This window comes from Lytechinus pictus, chromosome 17 (assembly GCF_037042905.1).
Source record: "Lytechinus pictus isolate F3 Inbred chromosome 17, Lp3.0, whole genome shotgun sequence".
Classification (NCBI taxonomy): Eukaryota; Metazoa; Echinodermata; class Echinoidea; order Temnopleuroida; family Toxopneustidae; genus Lytechinus; species Lytechinus pictus.
Genome location: NC_087261.1, coordinates 25,207,526 through 25,226,385, shown reverse-complemented (window position 1 = coordinate 25,226,385; position 18,860 = coordinate 25,207,526). Strand labels below are relative to the sequence as shown.

At 34.2% G+C, this 18,860-nt stretch overlaps 1 protein-coding gene across 1 annotated transcript; it reads left to right on the top strand.

Moving 5' to 3' along the window:
- The first annotated feature begins 3,576 nt into the window (after positions 1–3,576).
- On the top strand, positions 3,577–15,643 carry LOC129280035 (uncharacterized protein DDB_G0271670-like). Its single transcript, XM_064112610.1, has 9 exons — positions 3,577–3,980; positions 5,465–5,578; positions 5,958–6,173; positions 9,364–9,441; positions 11,179–11,472; positions 12,227–12,268; positions 13,521–13,823; positions 14,423–14,507; positions 14,896–15,643. The coding sequence occupies exons 2-9, from the start codon at positions 5,494–5,496 to the stop codon at positions 15,641–15,643; spliced, it is 1,851 nt and encodes a 616-aa protein (XP_063968680.1). The 5' UTR covers positions 3,577–3,980; positions 5,465–5,493.
- The last annotated feature ends 3,217 nt before the right edge of the window (positions 15,644–18,860 follow it).

Here is an 18,860-nt window from a genome sequence, read left to right as displayed (position 1 = left end):
AATAACTTTATTTTCTACATATCTGCAGTATTTTATATTTCATTGCCACTTCGCTCCTGCTCCTCCTGCTCCTCCTCCTCCTCCTACTACTACTACTACTACTACTACTACTACTACTACTACTACTACTACTACTACTACATGTAATACTACTACTGCTACCACTACTACTACTACTACTCCTACTCCCCCTCCTCCTACTACTATATTTTCTACATATCTTTTAATACCGATGCAGTATTTTATATTTCATTGCCACTTCGCTCCTCCTCCTCCTCCTACTACTACTACTATTACTACTACTACTACTACTACTTCTACTACTTCTACTACTTCTACTACTTCTACTACTACTACTTTTGCTACTACTTCTACTACCACTACTAGTGTGTTGCTAAACTTCGAGTCTCGAGTTTCGAGTTTCGAGATTCGAGTCTCGAGTCTTGAGTTGCCAGCATTCCAGTGGATAAGTTATTAAAGACTTTATTACTTTTCAGCCGCTTTTTCTCACGTATTTGCGAAATCTTTCTGTCACGCACGTAAAACACTTTTACTCTGATGCCGCTAAAATCATAAAAGGAAATGACATTGATATGTTGCAAGCTTGTAATTCTTTTTAAGAATTGATTGGAGCAAACGTGCTTACCCTCTTCTCAGCTAATCGTAGCGAGCTTTAAGAGAATATGATTAAACTTCTCGATTGAATGATTATGAAAGGTTACGCAGTTAAAGGCTGGAGAATAGCCATGAGAAGTGTTTGCCTCCCGCGATTAATGAAGAAATTGTGGCTAAAACATTATGAATCAAAGGAATAAGGAAAAAACAAAGCTCTGTAATGACATAAACAAAAATCGTTAAATACACGTTTCCGCCAATAGTAGAATAAATAATTTTGATTGCTTTGTAAAAGGGATGTCAAGGTCTATCTTCTACTATAAACAAAGTATCAGAAATCGGATGAGAAAGACGAGACTCGAATTTTTACAAAATTCGAGTTAAAAGCGCTGTCCTTTAATACTAATAGTAGGAGCAATAAATTTGATTGATTTGTAAATAGAATGTCAAGACCTATCTACTACTATTAACAAAATATTATAATTCGGACGAGAAAGGCGAGACTCGATTTTTTCAAAAATTCGGGTTAAAAGCGCTGTCCTTTAATACTACTAGTAGGAGCAATAAATTTGATTGATCTGTAGATAGAATGTCAAGGCCTATCTACTACTATTAACAAAATATTATAATTCGGATGAGAAAGGCGAGACTCGAATTTTTCAAAATTCGAGTTAAAAGCGCTGTTCTTTAATACTAATACTAGGAGCAATAAATTTGATTGATTTGTAAATAGAATGTCAGGGCCTATCTACTACTATTAACAAAATATTATAATTGTATCTATTTACAATTTTTACAAAATTCGAGTCTCGTCTTTCTCACTCGATTTCTTAAACTTTGTTGAGAGTAGTAGTAGATAGACCTTGAAATTGTTTTTACAAAGCCATCAAAATTATTTTTCCTACTATTTTTGTTTATGTCATTATAGAGCCCTTTTTAAATTAAATTTATTCATAGTGTTTTTAGCAATAATTTCTATATTAATCGCGGGAGGCTACATACTCGTACTCTCCAGCCTTTAACTGCATATCTTTTTATAATCGTCCAATCGAGAAGTTAAATCATCTTCTACTGCATACATGTAGCTCGCTTCGATTATCTGAGAAAAGATAAAGCATATTTTGCCCAAATGGAATTACAAGCTTGCAACATGTCAACTTCATTTCCTTTTATGTCCTTAGAAGATTTTAGCGGCACCAGAGTAAAAGTGTTTTACGTGCATAATTTCGCTAATATGAAGAGTTTAGTTGCAAAAGGGCTTAGGTCTACTTTGGACCATTCTGAGAAAAAAACATGTTTTTTATTCTCACTTACTGCAATATTCTTATGAGAAACTAAATTGTCATGATGTACTACCCTATCATGTGAACATAAAATTGGGTATAAATGAAATCTACCTGTCTTCAATTTTTTTCTATAAGTTCTTAAAAAAATGATCATTGTGGACCTAAGCCCTTTTGCAAGTAAACTGAAATGAATCCAATCTATTTTGATTAAAAAAGTGATTTTTCTTTGCCACTTTTTTCACGTTTTCATGTAAATTTCAAATTTTCTTTGTTTTCATCATAGCGACTAAACATTTAGAGGTTTTAAGACAGAAAACAATAAAATTTATGAACAATGGACCTAACCCCTTTTGACAAATGAGCTCTTCAGAAGAGTTTGTTTGCAAAAGGGGTTAGGTCCACTCCAAGAAAATCATTTTTTTTAATTCTCCTATATTGCACATTCTTATGCGAAACTAAATTTTCAAGATTCCCTACCATGACAACATAAAATTGGGTATAAAAGAAATCTACCTTTATTCATATTTTTTAAAATATTTTTTTCCAAAAAAAATTCGGTGTGGACCTAATCCCTTTTGCAACTAAACTGAAATGGACCTAACCCATTTTGAAAAAAAAGTGAGTTTTCTTTGCCATTTTTGATCACTTTTAAATAGGAATTTCAACTTTTCTTTGGTATCATCTTATAGAGCTACTAAAAATCTATACATTGAGACCAAAAATCAAATTTGATAAAAAATGGACCTAACCCCTTTTGCAAGTGAGCTCTTCATATGTGGATAATAGCGGCTTAAAAGCAATTGAAAGCAAGGGTCTTTAATGACCAATTCCAATGAAATTTGGGAAACTCGAGACTCGAAACTCGTGACTCGAAGTTTAGCAACACACCTACTACTACTACTACTACTCTACTACTACTACTACTAGAACTACTAATCATATTAATACTTCTACTGGTACTACTACTATTTCTACTACTACTACTACTACTACTACCACTACTACTACTACTACTACTACTACTACTACTACTACTACTACTACTACTAATATTACTACTTCTGCTACTACTGTAATACTACTATTACTACTACTACTACTACTACTACTACTACTACTACTACTACTACTACTACTACTACTACTAGTACTACTACTACTACTACCACTACTAATACTACTAGTACTACTACTGCTACTGCTATTACTACAACTTCTTTTTCTACTTCTACTACTACTACTACTTCTAATAATAATCCTATTAATACTACTACTGGTACTACTATTATTTCTACTACTACTACTACTAATACTACTACTATTACTTCTACTACTACTACTACTACTACTACTTCTGTTACTACGACTGCTACTTACTGTAATCATAACAAAATGATGATAACAAATAAGAGGCTCCAGATATACGAATGACGAAGTACAATTTTATGCACTTTTATCTTTTGGGGAAACAAGTTATTATACGAACAAATGTCAATTCATGATTGTCAAACGTTTTACAAATATGCTATAAATATTATGTTGAATATGTGTTCCCAAAAGAGGAACTTGATTTTGAAAATGAATCGGGTAAACTATTGTTCCGTTATTGGTTCAATAATTTTGGGTGGCTTATATGAATCAAACAAAAGGCTGCTCCTTTATGACACAAAAAAAGGAATGCCAAAATGAACAATGTTCTAGGCCATGTTACTCAAACTGTGCTTTCTGTAATACTATGGAATATTTGTTAAAAACAATTTGAAATGCGTAATTGGACTGCCGCATATTCGTTAAGATGGTAATTTTGTGAAACCAAGTCTTATCCCATATCGTTTACAAGGCGAAAGGTGGATTCTTGGATGTGGGTTTTCTGACACTCGTGCACCTGTTGTATGTCAACGATCCAACGATTAATTTGCAGGATTCATAGATACATTGCTGAACAGTATTGCGAAAAGCAACAGTAGTAGCGCAAGTATAGTATTATCATACACGACAGCTGTTTTAACTTGTTAGCAGATGATTATTGGATTGATTGCAAGAGACAAGAAAGACATGGAGAATTAATTAGGAATAATGGTAAATATTTTTTCATTATTTCGAATGTCATTTTAGGGTATAAATTCGTTACAAAAACATTCAAATTACATGTATCATTGTCACTATCAAAATTATGAATGTATACATTTACATGCATATACTGTATAAGGAGGGAAAATATATTTCTTTTCGATTATTAGATATGCTCGAACTGCAGATAGAATAAATTCTTATGATGAGAATGATAATGTTAAGGATGTATATTAAGGGGGGGGGGCGTAATACAAAGTGGTAGAAGTTTCTCAGAATCTGACAATGAATAAAAAAATTGTGACTGTTTAAAACAGTATCAAATAAGTAGGAATACTGATTTCTCAAATTGCAAACTTTTATTTAAGTGACAAGCGATAGAGACAATCATCCCTTTTATTGGGAATTTAACTGCCATGGATTTGTTTTTTTTGTCCTGATGATCCTTTCTGTACCATTTTATAAATGTATTTGACTTTCTAATTGTTTGTCTTTGACTGAAAAAACAATCGCCCATGCAACTTTCAGATTTATCATTTTTTCTTGTAAATTAACTTCCCCATTTTTTTCTGTGTGCGTGGGGGGGGGGGGGCTCTATAATAAAGCGGAATTTAGCCTAGGTAGTAAATCGAGTTGTGTGCGACGGAAAACGGGAGAAAATAATGTGAAGAGAACAATGGTACAAGATTCAAGGGAATGAGACTATGACTATGTAAATATCAAATAAAAATAATTATAATAATAATAATTATAATAATAATAATTATAATAATAATAATAATATTAAATGATAATAATAAATGAAAATAATAGTATAATGAATTCAATAATAACAATAATATTCATAATAATAATGATAAGAACGTTGAGTAAATTATTATGCGATAGGCACTATTGTCCATTCGTCATGCACTTCGGACAGCAAGCAATAAGCAATTGAAAAGGGATAGATGGTGTTAAAATAAATTATTATGCTCCAATAGCTTTTGATAAATAGGATACATTAGTCATGTTATGTATTAGAACAAATCAATGAGTTCTTGCCCTACGTTACAATATAGCATTTGGTCATGCATGCAATTTCCAAAGATGATAAAACCTTCATTGTTACCAAAGTTCACAAATTCAGAACTTGTTCATGGTTTGTCCGCTTTACTTCACATCTCGTATTTTGATAAAACTTTTTCATCCAAAATCCACTGTTAGCAGAAGGTGGTTTTGGTTTCGACGTGTCTCCCATAGAATTTCGAGTTTTGTACATCTTCCTATTAGGTTTCGTCTTGTACGCCTATCAAGGAACCAAAAGCATCACGAATTCGTCGCCCGTGCTTGTTGGTATCGGTCACTAGTTTCAAACAAGACAGAATGTAGTTTTATCACTGATAACACACAATGGTTCGTCTCTAAAATATTTTTCTTCTGCTCAGAACGTCCCGAAACCACTATTTAAGTTGTAATTCTGATATTCACCCCAAATTTCAATTGATCTGCAGATTTGCCGCTGATTGTATATGATTTAGAAATGGATTTGTATCGGATCACCCTCGTATTCCTAACGGTTCTTCTAATGCAGTACAGTAACCACATGGTCCGATGCGTCATAACAGGTAAACGAATCCTGAGTGTGAAGTATCATGTTATTATTTATACAGAATTAATTACACGGCACCATGTATGTAAAAGGTTTAGATCGCCCTAATGCGCTTGATGAGTTGGTACATTGAAGTGATTAAATAATAAATTTAAAAATAATACAAATAAAGACACATTATAACTTAATTAATCTCAATGTAATTTTATCGGAATCTCTATTAAGGTAAAACTCGCTATAGTGATCAGATATTTTCTGTGTTTATGAAAATCTAATACAACTATATTGTCTGTAGGGGATGGGTGACAGTTGGAACTTGGAAGAAGTTGTTTCATTTCAAATTTAGTTCTCTCCTAGATTCATATTCATTTTACCACGTTGCCCTTTCTTGATAGATGTACAACTGGTTGGTGGCCCAGTATCTAATAAAGGTACAGTAGAGGTCAAGCAAGATGGCGGCAATTGGGAGACGACATGTGGAATAAATCTTGACATCAATGATGTCATCGTCATTTGCAGACAGTTAGGATTCACAGGAGCAAGCATATCAATGAGGGCCACACCTTATGGACAGAATTCAACACCTGCCATGGGGCTAGGTTGCGATGGAAGTAAAAACCTTCTTTTGATTTTTCATATAGTCAATGGAACCTCCCCCAGTTACAATATGTCTTTGATGCATAATTACCAACCCTCAAGAAATTTACGATCCTCATCATCTAATCTCTTACAAATTCCAGTCGCTAAGAAACCATGCTGGGAACAGGCCTTTGCTCATGCAGGGCCTAGTCTGTGAAATTCTCTCCCTCAGAGTTTGAAAACCCAGACTTCAGTGACCACCTTCAAGGGCAACCTGAAAAAATACCTGTAAAAGAGTAGGGGAAGGCGGGGTAAGTTGAGCATAGAGGCAAGTTGAGCCACCAGCCCCAGGCCAATAATGAATGAGTCAGACATTGCGGTGGTGTGATGTATTGATGACCCATGGCAAACCCCTAACCCCACCACATTGTTTTCAAATTTGAAACAAAAAGTACTTTATAATTTTTAGAGGGAAAAAAGACACATTTCAGCCCAAAAAAGTAAAAAAAAAAGGGTGTGAAATTAAAGGGGAATCCAGCCTTGGTCGTAAAATGTTGTGTTGGGGAGGAGAAAAATAAATTAAACAAAATGGTGAAAGTTTGAAAGAAATCGGACAAGTAATAAGAAAGTTATAGCTGCTTCAAAATTGAGATCACTAATACTATGTAGATTTCAAATTGGCAACTGGGTCAGTAAATTATGACAAGGGGCAAGGACAACTTTCCCATAGGCCATGTACTTTATTATCAGGGATTTGTGGTTTTCTCCTAAGTACCCATTCCCCTGGGGCAGTAATCTAAATATAACCCAGGTAGTATATTGTTTTATGTCCCCATGAAAGAAAAATATAATTTGAAATAAAACTTTTGGGAAAAATGACATTTTTGCCATAATATGTTTTGGAGTACATGGAAGAGTAGTCCTTGCCTTACATCACTATGACATCCCATATGCGGCCAATTTGAAATCTCCATTGGTATAGTGATTACCAATATTTACAACTTTTAAACATTCATAACTTTCTTGTTGTTTGTCCAATATTGTTCAAACTTTCACCAATCAACTTGTCTGATTTTTCTTTTCCTCATAAAAACAAGTTTTTATTTGGGTTGGATTCCCCTTTAAGTGCTTTTTACCCACACAAGTCTTTGAATATAGTAAAGACATAAGAACATTGTTAGTCCAGGTATGGATCTTCATTCTTGTCATAGTCTTTTACATGATGGATCCATAAGAAATGTGTTCGGACTGGGGTAGTTGAGCTAGCAAACATGGGGCAAGTTGAGCCATGGTAATTCTATTGGTAATGTAGTGTATATAAAAAAAACCTTAACAAACCCGATCAATATGCAGGCAGAAAGGAGCAAATTCACATGGCAGTTATTTTTCTTTTAGAGGATGTTAGTATTTATAGAGAATTAGCAAGTGAAAAGACTTTAAAAAAATAACATGCTGGTTCTTCCCGCATACATTTTGTACATAGTTTTTGTGGCTCAACTTATCTCCAGAAAATATCATGTTTATTAATACCGCAGTCATACTTGCCAAAATCGACTACAGACCAACTAAATAACCAATGGCAGTGATCAGTTTGGATTCGGTTCCGATGGTCTGATTAATATCGTAGTGTTATCGAGGCGCTTCTCCGCTGGTCATGGCGGAAAAACGATCTGAATAGGATGTGAATAGACTTATGGGTATATCGCGGTGAATTATACAGAGCGCATGAAGTCGAAATCCGTTTCAGAGTGTGTAACAAGTCATCTGCTAAATCTGTTTCGAACTGTCTAGGACCGTCATCTAATTTTGCAGTATTGATTTTCTCCTAAAGAAGAAAAATAAATTCTTGTACGTCGATGTTCTAACAACTTCCCATTGGAAGAAATTTATTACGGAGACATAACTTGCAATTTGAAAATTGCATGTTGAAATTGGTGGACCGGACAGCAACACGCAGCAGTGTCGCACAGAGGGCCAGAGTGAGTTGAAAGTGCTCCAAAATTATATTCCGTGTAATATTTTTACTATAACATTTTGATCACGGGTAATTGTGGGCGTAGAATCGACTGAATATAATTTCAAGCCAACGTGATACCAAGAATGTAGTATGATGAGGATTTTTGTCTTAACTGATTCTACAGGTAAATTTTATCTCTGGAAGACGGGTGGGTAGCCCTTACATTGCGTTATCAACCTTCATTTTGTTTGCATTATGTCCGGAACTTCATGTCATGTTCGTAGAACTGAAGAAGAATGGACCTCGCCATGCAAAACTGAATGGCAATGTACTCCCCATACGGTTCGCTGGGATGACTGCGCGGTATAAAAATGACAATTTTTCGGGGTAATGTGTCAAGTAATATCTAACATAAACGGTTGCAGGAGGGTGCAGCTAAATCTAGCATCAACTTTAAGCTTAGACAACAGATAAAATGTACGTGATAAAATTTAGACGGAAATCCGCGGAAATCTAAACGTTTCTAATATGAATGTTAAAAACATGAATAATCAGCTTTAATATTTCGTGGAATAATCATGCTATATACCACGTGAAGGGTGTATTTTATCCACTTTTAACCCATCCACACGAAATGGAAATATATCAGGATTGTGTGGTACCAATTTCAGATCTATACATGAAAAAAATTAGTGAAATTACTTTTTTCAATGTGTTGTTATTCAACTGGGCATGAAACAAAATTGAAATTTTTAAATTGACCAAAATGACTTTTGGCGCACTTTGGTTTCGCCACGGCCGACTGTGCGTCCTCTCGTGACTCTGGAAAACGACATACTTGCAATTGTTTGTCAGGTCCAAAGATTCGGATGATCCATCAACTTTCGATAAAAGCCTCTTAGCCATCCATTGTGAATTGACTTGCATTTTCAAAGGAATTGGTGCGTTGTAGAGAGCGGCCGCGTCGTGATTGCGAAAACTCTCTATTACGTGTAGTGTTCGCCGATATCCATCATTATTTTTGTTTATATACAGTCCAGCGCTTTGAACCTAGCTTGTTAAATAAAAAAAAAATGAATATGTGGCTTAATATTTTCCACTTTTTTCCATTATACATCTACTCCCAAAGAAAGTAAAGCCTTTTCAAGGACTCATCATATCTTTTATTATGTCACATTTATAAATATTGAATATATTTTTAAGAAAAAAGTATGTTGACGTAAATCAACAGATTGTTCTTTATCATATTTACGTTGTATTTCTAGGTGAAGGAAGCCTATCAGAATGTCCTATATTACCACCTACATCCGAGTGTTCTTCAGCAGGATCAGCATCTTGCCATGGTGATTAAAGAAACAACATTACTATACTGAATCCGAATCAATTATGTGAATTGGATATGGACAGTCTACTAGGGGACTCATGATTAAGTTATAACTCAACCTCATCAATTTGATAGGCAAATACAACTTCCGTCACAAGAAGTGAAAGATTTTAACACATGCGATATTGAATAGTCATTTTTAACAACGATTGTTGATACCACAGGCTTAATGGCCAATAATGTTCTGTAGCAATGAAATTGGTTATGCCATTTCATTTTTCATTTCATTTAATTTAGTTTATTTCCATTTCCAACATCTACAAATTGTTTCATATATTTTAATATACAAATTAAAGCCTACAGACTCGTTCAAGGAGAATAAAACAAAAAGTAAGGGACAAAGGGGTATGAAAATAAAAAAATGTTAAACCATACCCTTCTTGCTTTAAAAACTGAATTTCGGCACTGATGTCCCGTCGGTATTACTTTAACGAAAGTGAATTTCCTGTCCTTTACTCTTCATTTGGCATTTGTGGGCGTACTGTGGCTTGATTCTCTTAATTCAGTTCAATTAGAAATTTTTTTCTTAAAATTTCACATAAGATTTATAAATCAATAAAAACAATGAATGTAATATATCATTTATGTTGATGGAAGAACGCAAAATAAACCCAGAAAGCAAGTGCCCGTGTCGGGAATTTCTCCAATTGGTCTGAACTTTTTTTCTCTGTCTTGTTATAATTCGCATTTTTCTAGAGAATAAATATATACGAACAATTTTTTGCTATACAATGTCAATGATGTTCAATTAATACAATAAAAATACTTAAACAAAATACCTATACATGTTTTAACGGATTTATTCAAGTATGCAATAATACAAAATATATATCTTTGCGTACACACTAATTGTTGATCTATTAAAGCATGCCAATTTATTAAAAAAATGGAATAAAAAATGGAGTATAACTGTACTATCCAATAAGCTATGAAGCGCTGTTAAAGGTAAAGTCCAATCTAGAAAAATTTTGATTTGAATAAATGGAGAAAAATCAAACTAGCATAACGCTGAAAATTTCATCAATATCGGGTGTAAAATAAGAATTTTAAAGTTTCGCTTATTTTTCACAAAAGCAATTATATGTACAAGTCAGTGACATGCAAATGAGACAGTTGATGATGTCCCTCACTCACAATTTTTTTACTTTTTGTTTGAATTGCAAAAGAAATAGTGAGTGGATGACGTCATCCGTTTCCTAATTTGCATACCGACCAGGATGTGCATAAAACTGTTTTGTGAAATTAAGCGAAAGTTTAAGATGTCATAACTTTCTTGTTTTGCATCCGATTTTGATGATATTTTCACTGTTATGCTTGTTGGATTTGTCTCTTTTTATTTAAATCAACACTTTGTTGGGATGGACTTGTCCTTTAATGTTTTATTTTTGCACCCTGGGAAATGTAGGCAGAGTAGCTATTAGGAACATATTAGGTTACTGCTGGGTGGTAAGCCAGGTGTAATAAATAATTAATTCACTAGAACTGACTAGTATTAAGAATATAGCTCAAAAAAGAAAAATATGAGATTCATAATAATTAGGTAATTTACAATGTTTTGAGGTAATGCATATGTAATTTCATATTTCGGCAACATTGAACATAATTGACTTTCATATCGTTATGATTGTAAGACAATTTTTTTATATTCCTAACGTTTCGAAGTTCAATGCGAAAATTCATTACTTTATCCATATAGGTGAGGAATATCTTGGATGTTTTAAAGATGTTTCGGATGACAGAGTGTTATCTAGCACCTCCGTCATTAATAGTATGTCGATGAGTATTTCATATTGCTTCTGGTTTTGTGGAGTGTCTACCACACCTTACTATTCGTACGCTGGAGTAGAAAATGGATCGAGTTGTTCTTGTGGAGAAGCCAGTGATAACTATGCGAGACATGGAGTGGGAGAAGATTCAAGCTGTTCCGTTCCATGTCATGGAGACCTAACTGAGAGCTGCGGTGGTATTGGATACATAGCTGTCTTTAGAAGTATGAATTCTAAATCAAATGAATTTGATTTTCCAGGCAATGGTGTATCATTACCTTTTAATATTTCATCATGTTCATTTGAGGAGATACATCTCATTTTGTTCGTTTTAATACAATTCTAATTTGTACATTTTTAAATTGGAGGGTAGGGGGGTCTAAGAAGATACGAACAGAAACGTGTCACCGTATTTGTATAGACAAATCCATTAGTAAGTACAACATGTACATTTATTTATGTAATATCAAAACTAATGTTGCAAAAATCGACTATAAACTTCATACTCACCATGTTTGTAACGTTTACCCTGGTCTATTAACAAATTAAAACATGATATTGTCGTTCTATTCTGTTGTTATCTATTTTGGCAACGTCAGTTTTATACAGTTCGAATTCATTTTTCTTCTATGTTATGAATAATTATGATTGACATACTTTTTGATATATTTGACTTTGTAATGATATGTTGTTTGTTTATTTGAACGGAATAATCAATAAATACAAACACAATGCAATACATGTTTATGAGAAGAAATCTAAACACATACGGCAGTAACAAAATCGTTTCAACAGATGAAACAGTACGCTGGGTTTACCGTTTCTTGTACTTCTCTACTTCATTTTTTAAAAATGTATTATCATAAAAATATTTGTGATATTTAGACATGTATTGTAAATTTGATTGTCATTTGGTGAAATTGATAAAAATCTTAATTTTCTCTTTCCTTTTAATAAAAAAAAAAAATGCAATTGCAGTATCAGCCGCCATGACAATGAACACACCGACTACGGTACTGGGTATGTTTCCTCTCTTATTATGACAATACTGTATATGTACTAAATATGACGAATCTTGATTTTAGCAAAATAGATTTTGAAATCGAATATTATTAAAAAGTTAACAGCTACTAATCAAGTTAATACGAGTAGTACTCATTTATTAACACTGGCGTACCGGGGTCACTGTATGCGGTGGGGGGGGGGGGCGGCACCAGCAGAAAATTGAATCACTTCTTTGGCGCGCGAAGTGCGCTCAATTGCCAGGTATACTGATCTAATAGAGACATTTTACGGACGGTGCCATTAAACGGATGTATATCTCATTGATCAAATAATGAGAGCGCGTAGCGCGAGCTGAAAATCTTTGATATTCAAACCTAAAAGGGGATATTATAAGCACATTTTTGTAATTATGATACGTACCTGTGTTATGTATAAGAAAAATAGTAAGAGAAACTACATGTATATTCACTCATTTAACTATTTTTCTCTTGGGGAAGTTTATTGCATAATAAGAATATTCCAGAATGTCTCAGTTAGGGTTTGTTAGGCACGCATATTAAATGAGGCACTGCAATGTCTGGCATTTTTGTAATTTACAATGGAAAGTAGACAATAGAGACTGCTAGACAATAGAGGCTTCTAGCGGGGAAAAGGTACAAGAATTAGCTATGTTCACTGAGTTAATTCAAGAGTCTTAGATTTGAACTTCACTACCTGTTCTGTAGCTGATGAAAATACCAAACATTATAGTTAATAAATCAAAAAGATCATTGCATTTATAATGTTAAATAATACAGATACATCTACAGTCTGGGTTTGATATTATATCAACCCAATCTGGGAAATGTAGTTAAGTTTCCATTTATTTTATTTTTTAAGAAGAATATGGTTGAAGGGTGAGGGCTGAAATGTATCATTGCATAAATGGCGACTTTTTGATATTTTTTTATTTATGGAATTCATAGCCGGGCCATGACGATCATGAACAGCTTCGTCAACGACATCTTCGAGCGGATTGCCGGCGAATCTTCTCGGCTGGCCCAATACAACATATTCTCTTTGGAATGCAAGAAATAACTAATGAATAATTGAAAAATATTCAAGGACATCTTAAAACAAAATATTTATGAGTCGCGGCTGTGTTAGCTCAAATTGCCATATTACAATGCATTATGTAAAATTGATAGAAAATGTATGACATTTAGTAATAAATGTGACATTTAGTAATAAAGTCAATTAATCTAAATGTTCTTTCATTTTGACACAGCCACTTCACCACTTACGACGACATCCACTATACCATCCACTAACCAGGAAGTTACAACAAACGGTGGTATAATTTCAACACCATCATCACCACCACCACCATCACCATCATCATCATCATCATCCTCATCATTACCACCACCACCACCACCATCATCATCATCATCATCATCACCACCATCATCATCATCATCATCATCATCATCATCATCATTATCATCATCGTCACTACCACCACCATCAGCATCATCACCTACGGAACCTCAAAGAACTTCCAATCTTCCTACGGCAGGAAATAGCACAGGTAATTTACCGAACCCCTGACAACTGTTGTATATATTTTCAGCTAACCTTACGCTTACAATTACTCTTTCAATATTTTTTTCTTTTTCTACTTATATTTCCATATTTCCTTTCTTTTAAGATAGCAACACGAATCATATTTAAACCAAATGATAACAGTCACAGTAATAATAGTGAGGAAATGCAATAATTTTTTATATTAATGTAGTACCAGGATAAAGGTATACATGTATATTGCGTAATAAGTTATCTGAGTTATATTTCATCATCAAGACCCACTAAATGCCAATTCGAATGAAACACGCGCGGGCGGTAACACAGGCAATTTGGTAACAGAAAATCAGTGACTTCTCCCATGATGAAAACCCCCAAGGCAACCACCATGACCACTGCATGGGAATAAGAGTTAAAATTGTCGCAGGTCCATCAACCTCAATCAAAACGCATGAAAACAGTAGGAATTAAGAAACCCGTTACCATATATTCATGCAACTTTTTATCATTTGAAGAGGTTCTTGACACTTTTGCATTAAGAATAGTTTATACGATAATTTTAAACGTATAATCGAGCGGAATAATTAGTAATGTTGATTCACACAGCCTTGTATGCAGGGATTGGTGGAGGAGTGGCTGCTGTTGTGATCATCATCATAGTCATCGTCGCCATCGTTTGTTTCACAAGGAGGTTTGTAGCAACCGTATATTTTTATAGATATAATGGTAGTAATGAAACTGTGAAATAGAAAGATAATTCCACGAAAATACAATGATATAAAACGTGATTGCTGACTACAATTGTGACGGTGTTTATGTTGTTATAAAAATACAGTTAAATTTAAAGATAATGACTTTCGAAGTTGCTCTGTCATGTTCTTGTCTTTCCTAAACACTTCAACATCAATGGGAAACTAAGCAATCAGATAATCTCCATCCTCGCTTTAAAAGTTGAGATCCTGAGCGGCCATAAATGTGGCGCTAAGATTCACGACAAAAATACTTCAAGCGGATACCCGCTATGAAATGTATAAAATTGTTCATATTTCTTCCTAATTATATAAAAAAAATAATTACAGGTCACAAGATAGGATAAAGGGTATCGCTTCTTCACAAAGTGCCACGTTGACTCCAGTCTGCAGGCCTCCAGTGTATGATGAGATAAATGATTTCGGTATCCCCAACGGTGCAGTGGCAGATGCGTCGTCCGCCAGAGGCTATCAACCTGGGGCACAAGCACACAGTAGCGCGAATTCTTCTAGAGGAGGCAAGAATGTTCTCCTTGTAAATCTTAATCCCAGGAAATCGTCGAATATATATGAGGGGACAATGGATGAAACCCAAGACGATGAAATGACGCCATATACATCACGTGGGACCACTGACATCCCGCAGAAGAGCAACGGCCGATTAAGCGTCCTTTACACCATGCCTGAGAAGAACGGAAACGGAGCACAGAACGGCTACGAGAGAATTAATCTCGGAATTGCGCCCTATTCTTCTTTTGAAAATACTAAGCAGCCAATCGCCTCGGCGAAGGTGACCAACAGAATGAGCGCCGTTTACACCGCGCCCGGTAAGAACAGCGAACGAAACGTCACCTCGGAAGATATGGACAGTCTGTCTGCCATGCCAGATGAGAATGGAAACCGGAATTACCGTTCGGACGATACTTCGGAAGATGTCGGCAGTTTGTACGCGATGCCCGATAAATCCCGAGGAAAGCCGGATGGAGATCAGGATCTCTTCGCTAAAGCTAATGACTCGTTTTCTGGTGATCAGTATGATGAAATGGAGATGGTTGAAAATGAACTGTATACTATGTAAGAGGTGTCGGTTTGAAGTAACAGTAAACATAAAATGAATGGGGAAAAAATCTTTTTGTTCAGTTTTGTTTGAAATGTCATAAAACTGTCATTATTAAATCATTCCGTATATACAATTTCGTTCACAATCATCCACACATCTTATTTTTAAGCCCTTTACACTATCATGTCCATTCAATAAATGCGTTCCTTCAAGACATAAAAATAATGTAACATGTGGAGATGTGGATTTGTCTTATTGGAAATTATGTACAAATGAAAATATAATCATCATCGTACGATAATTTAATGCTAAACGGAAAGGAATTCATCTTAAAAGCTGACATAGCGATAAACTATCTTCGATAATACGGCTAAGGAAAGAGAATTTCGTACAAATGGGGAAAAAAGGCTTTGTTCACGAAAATGAAATGTTATTTACGCACAGTATACATATTTGTATCATTCAATGATTCTTGTAATTTCTTGTTTTGAATCATTGCACTCAAATCGAATTCCGACCTGCTGTCAATATAAGGAGCAGTCAATGACTGAATATCAATATATTAAATATGAACATATTTGAATCAAAATCCTTAAGAGATTAAGTAATATAACTTTTCCATTGAAATCGTATCCAGAGTTTGACTGCATTCAATTAAGACTCATGTAATTCATGGTATGACAACGGGGAAATATCAATAAGTATGATGTACCACGATGTATTCTTTATTTTTTTCATGAAGAGAAAATTAAGTTGCTACAAGGATTTTCTGTCAGAGTTACCGTGTTTCATATCGGCATCACATTCTACGTGTATTTAGACTGATAAAGTCGTAGCCAATGTAAAGTCATAGCTATTAATATTGAGTTTATATTACGTTTACAGCATGTGCACTCCTTAATTGTGCATGTATTATTTATATATATACATACACACACACACACACACACATATATATATATATATATATATATATATATATATAATTGGCGATGGAATGGTTTGCTGCTTGGATGCTTATACAAAAAGTGATGGTTGCTTTAGCGGGGTAAACAAATCTCATTATCGTGATTATTACGAGATATATTATTTTTGCGATGTTCATAATCAACAACAACAATAATCATTCAAATAAATATATAACAACATAAAAAGTAAAAGGAAATATTAAGAAAAACGGATATGCAAATTTGTACGAAATTGATAACTGAAAGGAGCATAGAAGTTGGTCGAAATGGTGTCTAGTATCGGCTTAAGGATGATTAGCCCGTCTCGATATTCTATAGAAGCTAGTTTAAGATATCTCCTTATCATTTCATCTTGTCATCGATAGTGTGTATTTTATTTTTCACTTTTATAATTATTTGTATTCTTAATAAAAGATTCCAATTTGAAATATATTTATTTGTGTGACGATTTGAGCATATTTTTTGTTGTAAAGAATGATCATGTATGTATTCGTGTATTGTACAGTTTGAATATGAACTGCCATGAAATAATTTTTTAAAAAGATTATACATGGACTGGTATATTCCTGAGGGTGTACAGGAAAACAAAAGAAAAAAAATCACAAACTTCCAACATACTAGAATTGAAGATCAATAGTTGGAATATGTTTATACATGGTGTTATGTGTCACAGATGTTGCTACATGCGACCAAGCGACTTATTTCGAACCATATTTCACGTTATATTTTCTCTTCCATGTAAACGTGCGATATGTGTTGCTTATTTTATCAGATAAGAGCCAGCGATAAGTAATTATAAATGGAAAAGAATGTTTCATTTTGTATCTGGCCAGTAAGTTTGTAGTTAAGGCATGAATGTTTTGTTTACAATCTGCATGGATAGGGCGATTCCAAGCAAAAGCTGACATTTTTTTTCAAAAATCTATATTATCTTTATTTCAAATCACGTAAAAGTTTTCTAATAAAACTCATATGGAAGTTTATAAATAAGAAGGGGGATCATTATTAGCCAAAAAAATGTTCTTACCGTTTTCCTTATAGGAAAATCCGAACCATACAAAAAATTATATACATTGGACTACATGTACATATCATCACCTTCCCGCAGAAAGGCCGTTAACGTATTTTCGCCCCAATTTTTTTTTTTTACTGAATAGGAAAAAGCATGTCATGAACTTTCTTCTGGTACCATTCTTGAACTTAAATGTGATGTCATTATGACATAATAAGCAAAAACATTTCCACGAGCCTTAGCAGAAGGACGCGTCCTTCCTCTGGGAACAAGACGCTTCACGTTCAATATGCGCGCGCGCATAGACTGATTCGCGCTAGCGGCCTTTCTGCGGTCACTGGATTAGCGGATTGCGTATTTTTCTTCCAGGAAAAATGGCGTAAGGTATTCCTTCCTAAGATTAGAAAGCATTTAAAGTGTTTTAAATAAAAAAAAACAAAGAGAACATCTTGCTTTGTCAGAAAATATGAGCAATAGGACAGAAATAATACACTAGCTGCTAAAAGCGCAAAACTAAGGTCAAAACATAATTTTCGTTTTCTCGCACACGTGCACGTTAGCGTAACGGCCTTTCTGCGGGAAGGCGACGATATAATATACATTGTTACTTTATTCCAATTTAACAGAAACTATAAACAAAAATTGTTGTATAATCTGAAGGCCATCATTTTGCAACATAAGAAGAGAAAATATTCAAATATAAGTTGCGGGAAAGGTTAAAAACCTACTCTTTCGGGCCATATATAGGGCTATAATAATTATATGTTTATGACATAAATATTCCTGAAATTGGGAATTTGCGAGTTATCATTTCTTTACTCACACGGTGAATATGTATAAATAAATAAATATATGTATATAATACATGTATATATATACATATATATATACACACACACACATATAATATATATATATATATATATATATATATGCAGCAATGGAGATACACACCTGAAAGTTGACCCTGAGTCAACCGACTTGAAGTCAATTTACTCAGAGTCATGTTCAGGACTTGAATTTTTTCAAGCTCAGAGAGTATACTGCGGGCGGCAACGGAGTGCTATATCACGATTGCAGTTTCTTTCAGTTGATGTTTCTAACATGTTGTCTGTTTTCTTGATAACTGTTCAACTGGTTTGAGTTTTTGCTTGGTTATTCATCTCTATTTGCGTTTCCTGTATTAATTATAATGCCTTAATAACAAAATAATGAGTCTAGATTTGTCATTGTAATGTTCCACGCAGAGCGATTA

What these genes read in the sequence shown, in the direction of transcription:
- LOC129280035 (XM_064112610.1), top strand. Translation starts at nt 5,494, where the DNA reads ATGGATTTGTATCGGATCACCCTCGTATTCCTAACGGTTCTTCTAATG. An exon ending in ATACATAGCTGTCTTTAGAA is followed by an intron (nt 11,473 to 12,226) that starts GTATGAATTCTA and finishes ATGCAATTGCAG; the next exon opens with TATCAGCCGCCATGACAATG. An exon ending in CACACCGACTACGGTACTGG is followed by an intron (nt 12,269 to 13,520) that starts GTATGTTTCCTC and finishes ATTTTGACACAG; the next exon opens with CCACTTCACCACTTACGACG.